The sequence below is a fragment of the Taudactylus pleione genome, unplaced genomic scaffold (assembly GCF_031769625.1).
Source record: "Taudactylus pleione unplaced genomic scaffold, aTauple2 ptg000032l, whole genome shotgun sequence".
In the NCBI taxonomy this organism is placed as follows: Eukaryota; Metazoa; Chordata; class Amphibia; order Anura; family Myobatrachidae; genus Taudactylus; species Taudactylus pleione.
The window spans coordinates 47,528,927-47,543,040 of record NW_028284434.1 but is presented as its reverse complement, the minus strand read 5'-3'; the positions used below and the strand labels follow the sequence as shown (position 1 = coordinate 47,543,040).

General features: G+C 45.2%; 1 protein-coding gene across 1 annotated transcript in view; it reads right to left on the bottom strand.

Moving 5' to 3' along the window:
• Nucleotides 1-14,114, bottom strand: part of LOC148539074 (uncharacterized) — a 31,026-nt gene that overhangs the window by 15,686 nt on the left and 1,226 nt on the right. Inside the window, exons 2-3 of the mRNA XM_088451924.1 lie at nucleotides 11,195-11,320; nucleotides 10,998-11,093 (exon numbers count right to left, since the gene is read on the bottom strand). Of these exons, the coding sequence (XP_088308050.1) occupies nucleotides 10,998-11,093; nucleotides 11,195-11,320 (222 nt within the window). The remainder of the gene's footprint in view (nucleotides 1-10,997; nucleotides 11,094-11,194; nucleotides 11,321-14,114) is intronic.

Genomic DNA, 14,114 nt, shown 5'->3' with positions numbered 1-14,114 from the left:
AAAAAGAAGCGTTAAAACATCCAGTCTAAGCCAGATTTCTGTCGTCTGCTCTATTATGTCTAAAACCGGTTGTGAATAAACACCTTGAGAGATATATTTATGCTGATCAATGTATATACTCCTAAAGTGCACCACATAGAGTGGAAAAATTGCAGGGAAGCAAACAAAAATTCTTCCTATGCTCTGGAGGAGACTTGTCACCCTTTCAAATTTCAGGCCATTAAACAAATCACTTTTTGTGATTTTACACAGTCCTACGCTCAGAACACATGCTTACCTAATTAGGCCTAAAAGCTGCCCATAATGTCCATTGTCCTGCAGGAATTGCTGCGCGTCTGAAAAGCAATTGACATTTATGAAAGTGTAAAGTACGTCAATTGTTGCTCAATTGTTGCTAAAACGTGTATTTTTCTGCACAGGAAAAAAGTGTGTATCAGTGAGTGTTTGTTTAGGATGTAACACGGGACCTAAATGTTAAGGGTATCGTAGGACCCTTAAGTGCTAGGTGCAGGAGTTGGCCTAGTGACTCGGTAGCAGCTTACCGTTTACTTTACACAAAGCAGGTGTATGGGTTGTTATTTTTGTTAGGGTTCGGCCCCCAGCATGATTATAGCGTTCAGTAATCAATGTGTGTGATCTGTTAGGCTTATTTGAACACTATAATTGAACCGCATAATCTTGGCTAGATTGTGATTGTGAGCTGGTGGGAGAGTGGACGAAATCAACTGGAACACATAGGGTACTTTGCTGCCCCCTAGCAGTTGAAAGGTAGCACAATATCACATGGCCAGCATTTTAAACATAAACACCAATTACAATGCCAATAATTTCAAGGGTATCTAGTTTTTTTCTTAAAATGCAGTATAAGAAAAGTATTATTCATATAAACACACAGAACAACAAAAGCAATGTTGACACAAACATAAATAAATAATGAAAAAAAATATATACAGGCAATAAGTAACACTAAGTTAATAAAAAATAAGGATACATAATGTAATGAAATATTAGTGTAAAAATAATATTAATGTACATTTAAAAGAGACTGCTGTACTTGTTAGGTCAGTCATAGAAAATGAAAACAGGTTCCTGTACAATTAGTGTAAAAGCTATATGCTCTTAAGTGATGTTACTCATATTTACTGTGACCTCTTATTTCATGGGTAGTCTGCCCTCGGTATTCATGAAATTAATTAGCACAATGCTTTTCAGTAATATGGAGTTTATTTACTATGTAAAAAAAGAAAATTCAAAGTTTGCGCGTTTCACCTAAAAATGCTGATTCTACTTGCAGCCTATGAGGGTGTGAGCAGATTTAGCCTACCGTAACTGGCCGGAAAATGCAAAACATTGTCAGCTTACATCATGTAATTAAATCTGCCCCTTTGTATGCTTCAGGAGCCATGGAGCCTAACGCCACAAGTGAGCGCATCGGCATGCACTCAGATGGTTATACTCGCAAAGGTGCTTGCCATTTAGAGAAGGGAGTACAGAGACCTGTTTAGTCCAAAAACGCTCACTCTGCAAAGTGCGTTAAATGTTACAGATGTCTGCTGATGTTCTAGTGCATTTGGAATAATCTGACTTCATTAAGGACTGCACACATCCCAACTGTCCTGATTTAGATGGGGCAGTCCCAATTTGCAGGCTGTGTCCCACTTTTCTGCCCTAAACACCTTGTCGCATGGGTTGGAATTTGGGAGGTAGCTCTCATTCGATACTGTTGCTGTGTATGAAGCCATAATTGATAATCAGCTTTTAACAGGTAAGAAATCAAGTGGCAATCAGATATTAACTGTAAGAATTAGAAAGCAGAGTGATGAAAAGCAAGAGCCTCTAATAGTTAAGCAATGTCCCAATTTCTTACAAGTTTTTCATATAAATACAACGGGGCTGAATCTGAGTGGGCCGCAAAGTAGCGCGTACAGCAGCGGCAGCCTCTCTTACTATTTTATACTAATGCGAGTATCCACTCAACTAACGCGGGGGTTTGTACGCGTGTAAGCGGAGACCCATTAATTTTATGCCAGCTGCGGCGACTGTCATCATTAGTATCTGCGCTTGCACCATACTTACCTACTCTCCCAGAAGTTGCGGGAGGCTCACGATTTTTCGGATAGCCCCCTGAAGAATGGATGGATCTCCCACATCCCGCCAACTTCCTAGTGAAGTGGGCAAAACGGGAGAGATAAAAATGGGAATTGCATGGGAAGGGGCAGGGCTAAATAACATGAAGACTCATCATTTTATCCCCGCCCCCTCCCCACGGATCTAATGATGTGAGAGCCCAGCCCGCTCCCTGAGGTAGCAAGCGGCATCTCCTCTCTGGGATGAAAATAGTAGGTATGACTTGCACCAGCCCTAAGTTAGGGGCAAGCAGGGCCGGCGCAACCCGTTCAGCAGCTCCTGCTCTGCAGGGAGGGGCTAGACTGGAGAGGCGTTCTCCCTGTCAGTTCTTGCTGCTGTTGGTACTGCCAATGGTTAGTGTAGTGCGGATCGCGGTGAGTGCGGTCCACACTACACAGAAACAAACACATCGCCGCTGCCGTCGGGTAGTACACTCGTACTACCTGGTGGTGATGTGTTTGTTTTAGCAGCCAATGAGAGTCTGACACTCTCATTGGCTGCTGCACCCATGGAGGGAGCCAGGCTGGAGCTAACTTATGAGCTCCGCCTTCCGGCTCCCACAGTGGGTGATGGGAGAGACGTCCAGGAGGATGGTAGAGCAGAAGGCAGCGGGCGCAGGAGCGGGGATTCAGGTAAGTGTTTTTTTTTTCTTCATGTCTTTGTCCTTATATATGTAAGGGGCACTGCATTGGGGGGACTACTACTGGGGCACTATATAAGGTGCACTACTGGGGCACTGCATAGGAGGGCTACTACTGGAAGCACTATATAAGGGGCTCTACTGGGGGCACTGCATAGGAGGATTACTACTAGAGGCACTATATAAGAGGCACTAATGGGGGCACTGCATAGGGGGACTACTACTGGGGGCACTACTGTTGGCACTGCACAGGGGGACTACTACTGGAGGCACTATATAAGGGGAACTACATAGGGGGACTGCTACTGGGGGCACTATATAAGGGGCACTGCATAGGGGGACTACTACTGGGGGCACTATATAAGGGGCACTACTGGGAGCACTGCATAGGGGGACTACTGCTGGAGGCACTATATACTGTAAGGGGCACTACTGGTGGCACTGCATAGGGGGACTACTACTGGGGGCAGGTCATAGGGGGACTACTACTGGGGCCACTATATAAGGGGCACTACATAGGGGGAATTACTACTGGGGGCACTATATAAGGGGCACTACATAGGGTGGACCACTACTGGGGGAACTGTATAAGAGGCACTGCATAGGGGGGACAACTACTGGGGGCACTATATAAGGGGCACTGCATAGGGGGACAACTATGGGGGGCACTGCATAGGGGGACTACTACTGGGGGCACTGCATAGGGGGCACTACTACTGGGAGCATTATATAAGGGGCACTACTAGGGGCACTGCATAGGGTGGACCACTACTGGGGGGCACTGTATAGGGGGGACTACTACTGGGGGCACTGCATAGCAGACTACTACTGTGGGCACTATAAGGGGCATTACTGGGGACATTATATAAGGGGCACTGCATACAGAGGACTACTACTGGGGGCATTATATAAGGGGCACTGCATAGGTGGGACTACTACTGGGGGCATTTTATAAGGGGCACTGCATAGGGGGGACTACTACTTGGGGCACTTCATAGGGGGACTACTACTGGGGCCACTATATAAGGGGCACTACATAGGGGGGACTACTACTCGGAGCACTATATGAGGGGCACTACTGGGGACACTGCATAGGGTGGACCACTACTGGGGGCACTGTATAAGAGGCACTGCATAGGGGGGACTACTACTGGGGGCACTATATAAGGGGCACTTCATAGGGGGACAACTATGGGGGGCACTGCATAGGTGGACTACTACTGGGGGCACTGCATAGGGGGAAAACTACTGGGGGCATAATATAAGGGGCACTACTGGGGGCACTGCATAGGGTGAACCACTACTGGGGGGCACTGCATATGGGGGACTACTGGGGCCACTGCATAGGTGACTACTACTGGGGGGCACTGCATAGGGGGAACTACTACTGGGGGCACTGCATAGGGGGGACTACTACTGGGGGCACTGCATAGGGGGGACTACTACTGGGGGCACTGCATAGGGGACTACTACTGGGGGCACTATATAAGGGGCATTAATGGGGACACTGCATAGGAGGGACTACTACTGGGGGCATTATATAAGGGGCACTGCATAGGGGGACAACTATGGGGGGCACTGCAAAGGAGGACTACTACTGGGGGCACTGCATAGGGGAGACTATTTCTGGTGGCACTGCATAGGGGGACTACTATTGGAGGCATTATGTAAGGGGCACTACTAGGAGCACAGCATAGGGTGAACAACTACTGGGGCACTGCATAGGGGGGACTACTACTGGGAGCACTGCATAGGGGACTACTACTGGGGGCACTGCATAGGGGGGACTACTACTGGGGGCACTGCATATGGGGGACTACTACTGGGGGAAATGCATATGGGGGACTACTACTGGGGGCACTGCATACGGGGGACTACTACTGGGGGCACTGCATACCGGACTACTACTGGGGGCACTGCATACCGGACTACTACTGGGGGCACTTTATAAGGGGCATTAATGGGGACACTGCATAGGGGGGACTACTACTGGGGGCACTGGATAGGTGGGACTACTACTGGGTGCATTATATAAGGGGCACTGCATAGGGGGGACTACTACTGGGGCCACTATATAAGGGGCACTACATAGGGGGGACTACTACTGTGGGCACTATATAAGGGGCACTACTGGGGACACTGCATAGGGGGACTACTACTGGGGGCACTATATAAGGGGCACTGCATAGGGGGGACTACTACTGGGGGCACTATATAAGGGGCACTGCATAGGGGGACAACTATGGGGGCACTGCATAGTGGGACTACTACTGGGGGCACTGCATAGGGGGGACTACTACTGGGGGGCACTGCATAGGGTGGACCACTACTGGGGGGCACTGCATAGGTGGGACTACTACTGGGGGCATAATATAAGGGGCACTACTGGGGGCACTGCATAGGGTGGACCACTAATGGGGGGCACTGCATAGGGGGGACTACTACTGGGGGCACTATATAAGGGGCATAACTGGGGACGGTGCATAGGGGGGGAATACTACTGGGGTCATTATATAAGGGGCACTGCATAGGGGGCACTATATAAGGGGCACTACTGGGGGCACTGTATAGGGTGGACCACTACTGGGGGCACTGCATAGGGGGGACTACTACTGGGGGCACTACATAGGGGACTACTACTGAGGGCACTATATAAGGGGCATAACTGGGGACACTGTATAGGGGGGAATACTACTGAGGTCATTATATAAGGGGCACTGCATAGGGGGGACAACTAGGGGCACTATATAAGGGGCACTACTGGGGGCACTGCATAGGGTGGACCACTACTGGGGGCACTAAATAAGGGGCACTGCATAGAGGGGACTACTACAGGGGGCATTATATAAGGGGCACCAAATATTAAGGCAGCCGGTAGGTCAGGAGGTGAATACAATATAACAAGGTTCTTTATCTAAAAAAAATTGATATTTAATATATTAAAAATAAATAAATTTAATTAACATGAACCCCTGTTTGCATACACATCATTACAATTAGACAGAGTAACATGAGAATTATTATATAAGGGGCACTACTGGGGGCACTGCATAGGTGGGACTACTACTGGGGGCATTATATAAGGGTCACTGCATAGGGGGGACTATTACTGGAGGCACTGCATAGGTGGGACTATTACTTGGGGCATTATATAAGGGGCACTGAATACTGGGGACTACTACTGGGGGCACTATATAAGGGGCACTGCATAGGGGGGACTACTATTGGGGGCACTGCATAATGGGGACCACTACTGGGGCTCTATTCATTATTTGGCAGTCATTGTTATGCTCTGTGCATTATCTGGCAGTCACTGTTACGCTCTGTGCATTATCTGGCGGTCACTGTTACGCTCTGTGCATTATCTGGCGGTCACTGTTACTCTCTGTGCATTATCTGGCAGTCACTGTTACGCTCTGTGCATTATCTGGTGGTCACTGTTAAGCTCTATGAATTATTTGGTGGTCACTGTTAAGCTCTATGCATTATCTGGTGGTCACTGTTATGCTCTATGCATTATCTGGTGGTCACTGTTATGCTCTATGCATTGTCTGGCAGTCACTGCAATGTTCCCTGTATTTTCTGGCAGTCACTGCAATGTTCCCTGCATTATATGGTGGTCACTGGGATGTTCCCTGTATTATCTGACGGTCACTTCATTAAAAATGATACTTTATTTGCTGCAGAATGCTAAATGGTTTCTGTCATGTTGGTAAATGGAATAATAATGCAGCTGTCATTATGTTATATTTTGTATGTGTTACTGATATAAATGTTATTGGTGTTTGTGTTACTGCAGGTAGCAGCCATCCCACCAGGCGCAGAGTCGGTGGAGGTCTTGTTCTTATGTTCTTATAGAAGATCCAAATGGAGACTTTCCCCCATTACCGATTTGTAACCTATTTTACTGATAATGGAAGAAGATTCCTAGGGGTGTAAGTGGAGGTTTATGAGCCCCAGTAAAACTCTATTAGACTGACCACCAAACACCCTGCTCCCACATTTTTATTACCAATGTTACCTAATTGTCCTCCTGTGTTGCTTTGACACATTTATTCTAAGTATATTTATTTGGTAATCTAGACACCATGGGCAACAAACATGTAAATGGTAGGAAAGGCTGCAATGTGGTAATAGAATTAGATCACATGACTGAAAGCGCATGTCACATGGTTTTCTTAAATTCTGCCCTAGGATGACGCCCCATTGACATCTGAGCCCTCTACAATTATTTGGATGCAGCTGAGGGTCTGGTTTCCTATCAGTACTACAGTGACATATGTATAAGGGCAGGGCCGAAACTAGGATTTTTGTAATCTGAGGCAAGGCCATAATTTGGAGCCTCCCCCCAAAAAAATACAACAAAGAGGACGAAAAGGGTGTGTGGTTTTGTGATACAGTAATGCCCCTTATAAAACATTACGCCACACAGTAATGCTCCTTATAAAACATTATGCCACACAGTAATGACCTTATAACACATTATGCTACATAGTAATGCCCCTTACAACACATTATGCAACACAGTAATGCCCCTTATGCCGCTCGCAAAACATTTGGAGATCACGGAACAGCAGACTCTGCTGATTGGCTGCCGGTCCGCGAACACTGATTGGCTTGCAACCAGCACATTCGGTGTCTGTGTGCCTCAAGGCTGGACTGCGGCTCCAAACCCACAAGAGCAGCAACCTAGCCTCCCGGCAGTCTCTCCCCAGCGCCCCCTCAAGTCTGGCACCCGGGTCATGTACCCCCTTAGCCCCCCCTAGTTGCGGCCCTGATAAGGGGCACTACCACTGCGACATGTGTATAAGGGGCTCTACTACTGTGGCATTGTGTATAAGGGGCACTACTGTGTATCGTAATGTGAATAAGGGGCACTACTGTGTATCGTAACGTCAATAAGGGGCACTACTGTGTATCGTAACGTCAATAAGGGGCACTACTGCGTGTAATAATGTTAATAAGGGACACTACTATGTGGTGTAATGTGACTTGGGCACTACATGCATTGTAATGTGAATAGGATTGAGCTACTGTGTGGTGTAATTTGAATTGTGGGTCCTTATGTGTTGTCACGCCCTTTACTTGTGAGACCACACCTCTTCGGGGGGGCGATGTCCCTTTATAGAATATGTGTGGGAGGATGCAAATTTATAGTTTGCAGGGGGGAGTGGAACACCCTAGTACTGGCCCTGGGTGCAAAAGATCCATTAGAATCAGGCTGCCCTTCCCCCTATGCTCAACTCGGAATAGCACAAAGCATTTGATACACACCCACAAGTCAGGGTTATAATGTGCAATCGCATTGTCCCCGCCCATTTGACACCTGAAATGCTGTATTTCACTGAAAGATAGATCCGGACAAATTCTGTCCAACTCAGATTAGGACAGACAAAAACAAGCCCGGCGCTGGTTGATTGTGTAAAAAAATAGAACTAATATTGTCTTTTGCAGCAGGACTAGAAGTCCCATCAAGCCACCACCGCATGCTGGTACTTGGAGAGCCACAAGTACCAGCATGTGGGGCATTAAGGGCCTGCTGATACCTCTAGTCCTCCTGCAAAAATTTGTTTTTAAAAATGACAAGATGCACACATCATAGGTTGCAATATTTTATTACACTTACACTCACTGAATCACTCGCTCGCACTACATACTAACCTTGTCCATTGCAGCAGTCTGTCCCCTAGTCCAGTAGAATCCACATTCGTACCTGTAAAAACAAAAACATACTCACCCACCCCTTGGTTCAGGTCCTCTTCATTCCATGTAGGCATCCATGGTCTTGGAGAAATGTGCAGTTCCCCCATAGACTTCTATGGTAGGAATGCACTTTAATAACCCTGTGGTTCCCACCTTTAAAGTCTATGGGGGAACCACTCATTGGCTGAGAGGCGGAGGCTCGCCTCTCTTAGCCAATGAGCATTCAGCCAATGCATTTCTGTGGGAAATGTGACGGCTGAATCGGCATTTGGGAAGTACTGACCTTAGAGGACAGTACTCTGGGCCTCACTACCGATCGCTACTGCGATCAAAGATGCGATTACACACGGAGTTTTGGTGCAAAAATATGCTAAGGTTTGCATCTGCTCACCCGGCATAGAGACTCCTACTACTGCTTTTGCACATCCATAAGACCTCGCAATCCTGCGTATACATTGGTAACATCGAGTAATATCAGACTCTCATGCAGATTTATAGCAGGTCTGACCAGTCTCAGAAATTGCAACTCTCGTCGCACACAGTGAGTACTCAAGCTGCGAATGTAGTGGCAGTGTCTAATTTATACATGCCCAGGAAACGCCGTTCAAACGGACAGGCATGTCTGCATTCTCTGACCACTCCCCCATTACCACCTCCAAACGCTGACGTCCCATCACTCACTCTGCAATGGCTTTGTATGTGCATACGTGATCACCGTGCGATCACAATACTGATCAGCGCACGTGCATGCACAGTACGCACCATCAGCCAATCTGTGTACTACAGTATTGCAGTTGTGATCCGTGATGAATCAGACCCTCTGTCCGGTAGGCTCCACGTCTCCGTTTTTTTTTTCCAAGACCGTGGATGCCTACATGGAACGGAGAGGACCTGAACCAAGCGGTGGGTGAGTATGTTGTTGTTTTTTTACAGATATGATGGTGGATTCTACTGGACAAGGGGACATCCCGGTGCAAAGGCAAGGTTGTTATGTAGTGTGAGTGCAGTGTACCCTGTATGTGCAATAAAAATATACAACCTACGGTGTGTGTCTTGTCATTATTTTAATATTTTGCAGGGGGACTAGAGGTACCAGCAGGCACTTAATGCCCCGCATGCTGGTACTTGTGGTTCTCCAATTACCTGCATCTGGGGGAGGCTTGTTGGGACCTCTAGTCCACCTGTAAAAGACAATGGGCCTGATTCAGACCCACTCGCAAGCGGCTGTCCGCTCGCAAGTGGGTCGATGGTGTGCACTGCGCATGCGCACGACGGCGGGAGCTCCGTCGTGCGCATGCGCCAGACGCGACGAGCGAAGGACTTTCCTTCACTCGTTGTGTCTGATCAAAGGGGGCGTGCTGTCGATGTTGATTGACAGCACGTCCCCTTTGGTGGGCGTGCCTCCCAGACGGGGGCGTTCCCAAGGGAACGCGTACCATCAGAAGCCGGCCCACTGACATCACTAGTGATGTCAGTGGGAGTGATTTTGGCTCTGATAGAGCCAAAATCACTCCGGGCCTTGCGGTTGAGAAACTCAACCGCAGGCTCCGGCTCGCAGTGGCGATGGTCGCGATGGTCAAGACCATCGCGGCCATCAACCTGCACGCTCGTATAGGCTGTGGGTGGTGACCCACAGCTATACGAGCATCCAGGAGGACGCTCCATAATTATGGAGGACGGCCCTCATTCAGAGCGTGCGCTCTGCTCAGAGCGTCCGGCTCTGAATGAGGGCCAATATTAGTTTATTTCAATTTTTTTACACAGTCAACCAGCTATCCACCGCCCAGAGATGCAGGGGATAACCCGAGGTTTCAGCCCAGACCTGGGGTACCCTAGAGAGAGGGACCCCTTTATTGGGCTGACTAGTGTGGGATGCTGAACGCTTTGGCCAGGGGACCCTGTGAAGCATGTCCCCCGGCTGTGGCATTACACCCGCTAATTTAGAGCCCGGTGCTGGTTGTGGATAATACAGGGGACCCCCACTAATTTGGCCCCCCATAATTTCACAACCAGGACTGGCTCATAGAGCCTGGGGCTAGTTTATGAAAATATGGAGTACCCTTACGTCTTTTTCCCCCAGTATCTTCACAACCAGTCGCTTTTAGAGGGGGGAAAGACTCACGTCATTTTTTTTTTATTTAACACTTTAAATCCCTTTTTACACACAGAAGCCTGCACAGATCTCACTGATCTGTGTAGGCTTCTGCTAAACTTGCAACTTGTAATGTAACTTCCATTACAAGTTGCGAAAAAACCTCACATGGACTCACATTTCTTACACACTTGCACCCTCCAACTTGCACTCTATTAAATAGCGAAACTTTAAGTACAGACTTGCGTCAAATAATTGAGAATTGATGCAAGTCCATAGTTGCACTAAAACTCTATTACATTTCGCCCCATGTCCCTAGTCCGACACAAAGTGCCAGCATATGCAGACATCCCTGGTTGCCAGATTTAGTACCATATGCTAATGCGCATATCCATCAGTATGAAGAGGAACAGCTGTTTAAAAGATGGCACCAACCTTCAAGTATGTTCCAACAGCAGGAATGATGGGAAAGATACCCCCATGCATCAGGGACGTGCAGTCAGGGTAGGCAGAGCCTCCGGTGTCATATACCTGAGGTTTGATATAAAAATGATTACAATAATACAAAGAACATATTTATAACATAAACATTTTCTTTGTTTATTATAATATGTTTTATAGTTAACACTCACCAGCTTTGTGGAGCTCTCTGGGACTGCAGGGAGATAAGAGATGAGGCAGCAACAGCTCAGTCTTGCTTCTGTATAGTCAGACACTGCTTGCAGAGCTGGGGGCAGGGCCACACCACGGGCAGTAAGCTGCACAGAAAGAGAGCTAATAAAAGCATGCCTGAGTATGGACACCTTGGATGTGTCATGTTACCAGGAAGAGCACTGCAGTGTTTAGAGATCGGAGTTCAGTCAGCAGAAACAAGACAAGACACAGTGATGCAAGTACCACAGGTGGTAGAGATCTACCAAGCTCCCAGCGCTCATAAGGTTAATTAAGATTTAGCAAAGACAACTAGCAGCAAGTGTAAAAAGTTCTGTGCAATCTTCAGCGAGGACATACATCAAAAGAAAAAAGTATACACTGAGCTTGGTCACAGCTTAAACATATATGATTATGTGGACTACACAAACTATTAAGAAGCAAGATTGCGTATATAATGGTATAAATACTTTTACTTTGAAAAAAACACAAACATATAAAGAGCGCATGAAATTGTGAGACAATAAATTTGTATTTACAAAAAATCACATTAAAAATACAGTGTTGCTATTTAGAAAATAAAAAGTTTCTTTGTATTCAAAGAAGTTCTCAAGATGTAATGTAGCAGTCTTTTGTACCTGTGTATTAGAATGAATCCTAATATCTGTGCTGGCGTCCCAGCACAGGTATGAACTGCCTCGTTCAGCCGCACCTTGTGGTTCTCATGACCTCGGAATGGGCTTCCCGGGTATTGTGACTCCTGTATGAGTCTTATTTCACCGGCGGGTTGCTGATGGTAGCGGCTGCTGGTAATCGCTCTCCCTCTTTGGGGTGCACCCAATAAAGCTGTACCTCTGCAGGTGAGTAATTGGTTAGGCCCCTTTGGTGTGGAGCTCCACTCTCTTAATTCAGTGACAAATCAATCTGGGAGTGCTCCGGGCACACAGGTATCAAACTGCTTTTTCGGGATAACACAGCTATCGGTGACGTCAACGTGTTTTGTCTCTGATACCACAGAGACTTTTTCAAGACTGACAACAAGTTTGAGATCGCTGTATTTATCCTCAGAAAAGGTCCTCCTCTTTCAATTAGTGTAATTGGATTCATGTGTAGGTTCATTCCACAGTGTAGACATCTCGTTACTTATATTCCAAAGATCAGAAATATAAAAATATAATAAAACAAACACAAATAGTAATGGAATGAATAGAATTAAAAGTAAGTTCACAGAAAATAGATCTCTTAATCTCATTAGAGATGCGATTTCAGTAGGTAGAAATGATGCAATTTCAATGGTCAAAGGTTGATAACCATTTATAAACAATTTCTTTCATATAAATACATTTTAACCAATTTATATCCTGTGACTTAGGGATTATATATTTAAAAACAATAAACAGTGCATAAAAATAATAATGCATAAAAATACATAAAAAATAAAAATGATAATACATAAAATTGTAGAAAAACCTATATATATGAAATATTATTTGCAGAAATGCAATGTTTAAAAGTATATGAAAAATATTAAAATTTAGAAGGATATTAATACACCAGCGATTTATATTTGTATCAGGCATATAGAGGAAATTACAAAGACTGGGACTGTCTAGACAATATCTAGAAAGGGATATATACAAAAAAGTGTTTCACTTATCCTATTATTTTAACTAAGTTGGAATGGAGTACCCCTTTTAGGCTCACAATTTACTAGATAAACCACTCTCTGTTCGGTCAATAGAAAATAACAGGATTTTGGTATTTACCGATAAATCCCTTTCTCCGATTCCATAGGGGACACTGGAGGCTTCAAGATATGAGGGGATAAGGTGACAATATAGGATATCAATCTCCTACATGACATTTGTGATATGAAATCTATATTAATTGAGCCAATTGACTGATTACAAGTACATTAGTCGGTCTATACGGAATATAATTCCAGCCCCTTAGATGTTATAAGTCATTTGTTGGCTTTGCATCAGTTAAGTCAACCTTTGTTTAAATGTATTAGATTCTATGTGCATTTCAGCTATAGGTGGCAATCTAGGTATATGAGTATATTGCGGCCACTTCTCACATGCATATCATGGCAATTCTGACATGCAGTGGACATTGCAGAATATTATCCCACTTATAGGGATGTTATAGCATGCCACATATAATTGATCCCAATTAAATGCATTTTTAGATTTGCTATTTTTGGATTTGCATATATTCTATGACTTATTTTATTTGTGAGAGATTTTCTATTTATTAATATCCATTTTTGTGTCGTCATTACACGCGCAGGTGTACCAATAACACGTCCTTTCAATAATTAACACACTGAGACGTTTTTCCATTTTTTATATTTCACTGGAGAGATTATTATATATACAATTTTAATATTGTTTAATAAAAGTTCAATTTTATCACATTTCTTGTTAGTGCGCCAACCAAGGGACATTTCTGTCTTCGTTTTTATTTTTCTTAAAAGTATATGAAAAATATAAAAATTTAGAAGGATATTAATACACCAGCGATTTATATTTGTATTAGGCATATAGAGGAAATTACAAAGACTGGGACTGATCAGACAATATCTAGAAAGGGATATATACAAAAAAGTGTTTCAATTATCCTATTATTTTAACTAAGTTGGAATGGAGTACCCCTTTTAGACTCACAATTTACTAGATAAACCACTCTCTGTTCGGTCAATAGAAAATAACAGGATTTTGGTATTTACCAATAAATCCCTTTCTCCGATTCCATAGGGGACACTGGAGGCTTCAAGACAGTGGGGTATAGACATGTGCTAAGCGGGAGCTGGCACTTAAAATTTTTGAAGTGCGACTAGCTTCTCCCCCTCTATACCCCCCTACAAGCCCAGTCTTAGGAAACTGTCCCTGAGGAGGG